Raw genomic sequence first — 2,256 nt, forward strand, 5'->3', positions numbered from 1 at the left:
AAGTGGGTAGGAGAAGAATCCATGAAACAAGATGGGATAGGGAGGGAGACAAACCATAAGTGACTCAATCTCACAAAACAAACTGTGGGTTGCTGGGGGGAGGGGGGTTGGGAGAAGGGGTGTAGGGTTATGGACATTGGGGAGGGTATGTGCTTTTGGATAAATTGAAAGGGGAGGTGAACCATGAGAGACTATGGACTCTGAAAAACAATCTGAGGGGTTTGAAGTGGCGGGGGGGGTGGGAGGTCGGGGTACCATGTGGTGGGTATTATAGAGGGCACAGCTTGCATGGAGCACTGGGTGTGGTGAAAAAATAATGAATACTGCTTTTCTTAAAATAAATAAATTGTAAAAAAATACACATCTCTAGTACTATGTGACAAATATGAGGCTAGGAAAATTAAAATTGTCTTTGAGCACACTGGCAACTCCTCAGAGCATATAATGCCTATCCTTTACTATTTTTTAGTACATAAACTTGTTTCTCAGCACTTAAGCAAGTAATCGGCTGGAATTGCCAACCAGATTTGTTGTCAGATATACAGATAAAGTGAAAGCATTATAGATTTTCAAAGCATTTTTGTCTTAAATGGAACATGATAAAAAAAAATCAACAAAGATTTTGTTGATCCACATCTGCTGGCCTTCTCTGTGGTAGTTAAGGTCTGCCTCAGGAAACCTATTTCCAAGATACCTTCAGAGTCAGGCAGTACAGTACTTTATCAGCATGTGGGAGATCCCCCTCACCAGTATAAGTCTGCTACCTTGGAGAAGGGATTATCCCAGGGAGAGGATGGATGAGTGAGCGGATACCATTTCCGTATGCTAAGACACTCCACTGACATTCGAATCCAACTAGCCATATAAATATGCATCCTATGGAGAAGCACCAATGATAAAATGTGTATCTGTTAAATTTACAACAAGATGTATAAAGCAAATAATTTAAAATTATGTGCATTTATATTTAAAGTATTTTACTTGTGGTTATCAAATAAATTGTACAAAGCAAACATTTGATAGACATTAGTAGATATCATATTCATTGATATTATAAACATTTATATATTTGGTGTCATTTTTCACTAGAAATATTTCCAAGGGTCACCTTCATGTCCCTGTTTCTCAGGCTGTAAATGACAGGATTCAGGCTGGGAGGTAACAGAGAATATAACACAGACATAAAGAGGTTCATTGATGTTGGGGATTTTGAGGTTGAACCTAAATATACAATATATCCAGAAGAGAGGAACAAGGTTATCACAGTTAGATGGGGCATGCAGGTAGAGAAGGTTTTAAACCTTCTTTGTAAAGACGGAATTCTTAGGACAGTGGATGCAATATAACCACAGGAAGCAACCATGAAAGTAAAACATACAAAAGCAAAACAACAACTAACAATAATAAACACATATTCCAGTGTTTGGTCCCCAGAACAAGCAAGTGTAAGCAGTGATGGAATGTTACAGAGAAATTGATGCACTATGTTTGGCCCACAGAAATGGACAGAAAATGTGCCTGCAACATGAATGGATCCATAGATACAACCATTGAACCAAGATGATGTCACCATCTGCACACAGGCACCTCTATTCATGATGGCCTCATAGTGCAGAGGACAGCGGATGGCAGCATAGCGGTCATAGGACATCACCAGAAGGAGGGCAAACACTGTGCCAGCAAAGACAAGAATAAGGAAAACCTTTGAGGCACATCCCACAAAGGAGATGGAATGGTTGTTGGTCAGAGTTTTCATGACAGATTTGGGGGACAGTGACAGAGATGTAACAGATATCAATCAGAGACAATTTTTTCAGGAAGAAGTACATGGGTTTTTGTAGATGCTGGTCAATGGTGATGAGGGTAATAATGAAGAGGTTTCCCATCAGGGCCATCAGGTAAACCAGGGAGAAGAATACAGCATAAGGTCTCTGTAGCACCTGATCATCAGGGAATCCCATGAGCAAGAATTTTGTTATTAGGGTCACATTCCTTAACTTCTCAGACATGATGATTTTTTTTTGAAACATAAGAACAATTTTCTTGCAACTTCCGGATATTTCTCTTTTTGTTGGTTCTATTTTTCACTGATCGTGAAGTTATTCCTGGGCTAAGGCATAGCTTGCAAACTATTAGTTCTTCAATTCATGTAGAAAAATATTTTAAGATACTCATTAAAACAGTTTAGAGGGGGACAAGATGGCGGGGTAGTAGGAAGAGGCGCCTTTTCAGCCGTACCCCAAAGTGAGCTGATTA

The 2,256-nt window shown here is 39.6% G+C and overlaps 1 protein-coding gene across 1 annotated transcript; it reads right to left on the minus strand.

Moving 5' to 3' along the window:
• Positions 1–1,075: 1,075 nt before the first annotated feature.
• On the minus strand, positions 1,076–2,009 carry LOC122915407 (olfactory receptor 14A16-like). Its single transcript, XM_044262215.1, is given in 2 exon segments — positions 1,076–1,768; positions 1,770–2,009. Coding segments are annotated over 2 exon segments (933 nt in total).
• Between the last annotated feature and the right edge of the window lie 247 nt (positions 2,010–2,256).

The sequence above is a fragment of the Neovison vison genome, chromosome 8, assembly GCF_020171115.1.
Source record: "Neovison vison isolate M4711 chromosome 8, ASM_NN_V1, whole genome shotgun sequence".
Classification (NCBI taxonomy): Eukaryota; Metazoa; Chordata; class Mammalia; order Carnivora; family Mustelidae; genus Neogale; species Neogale vison.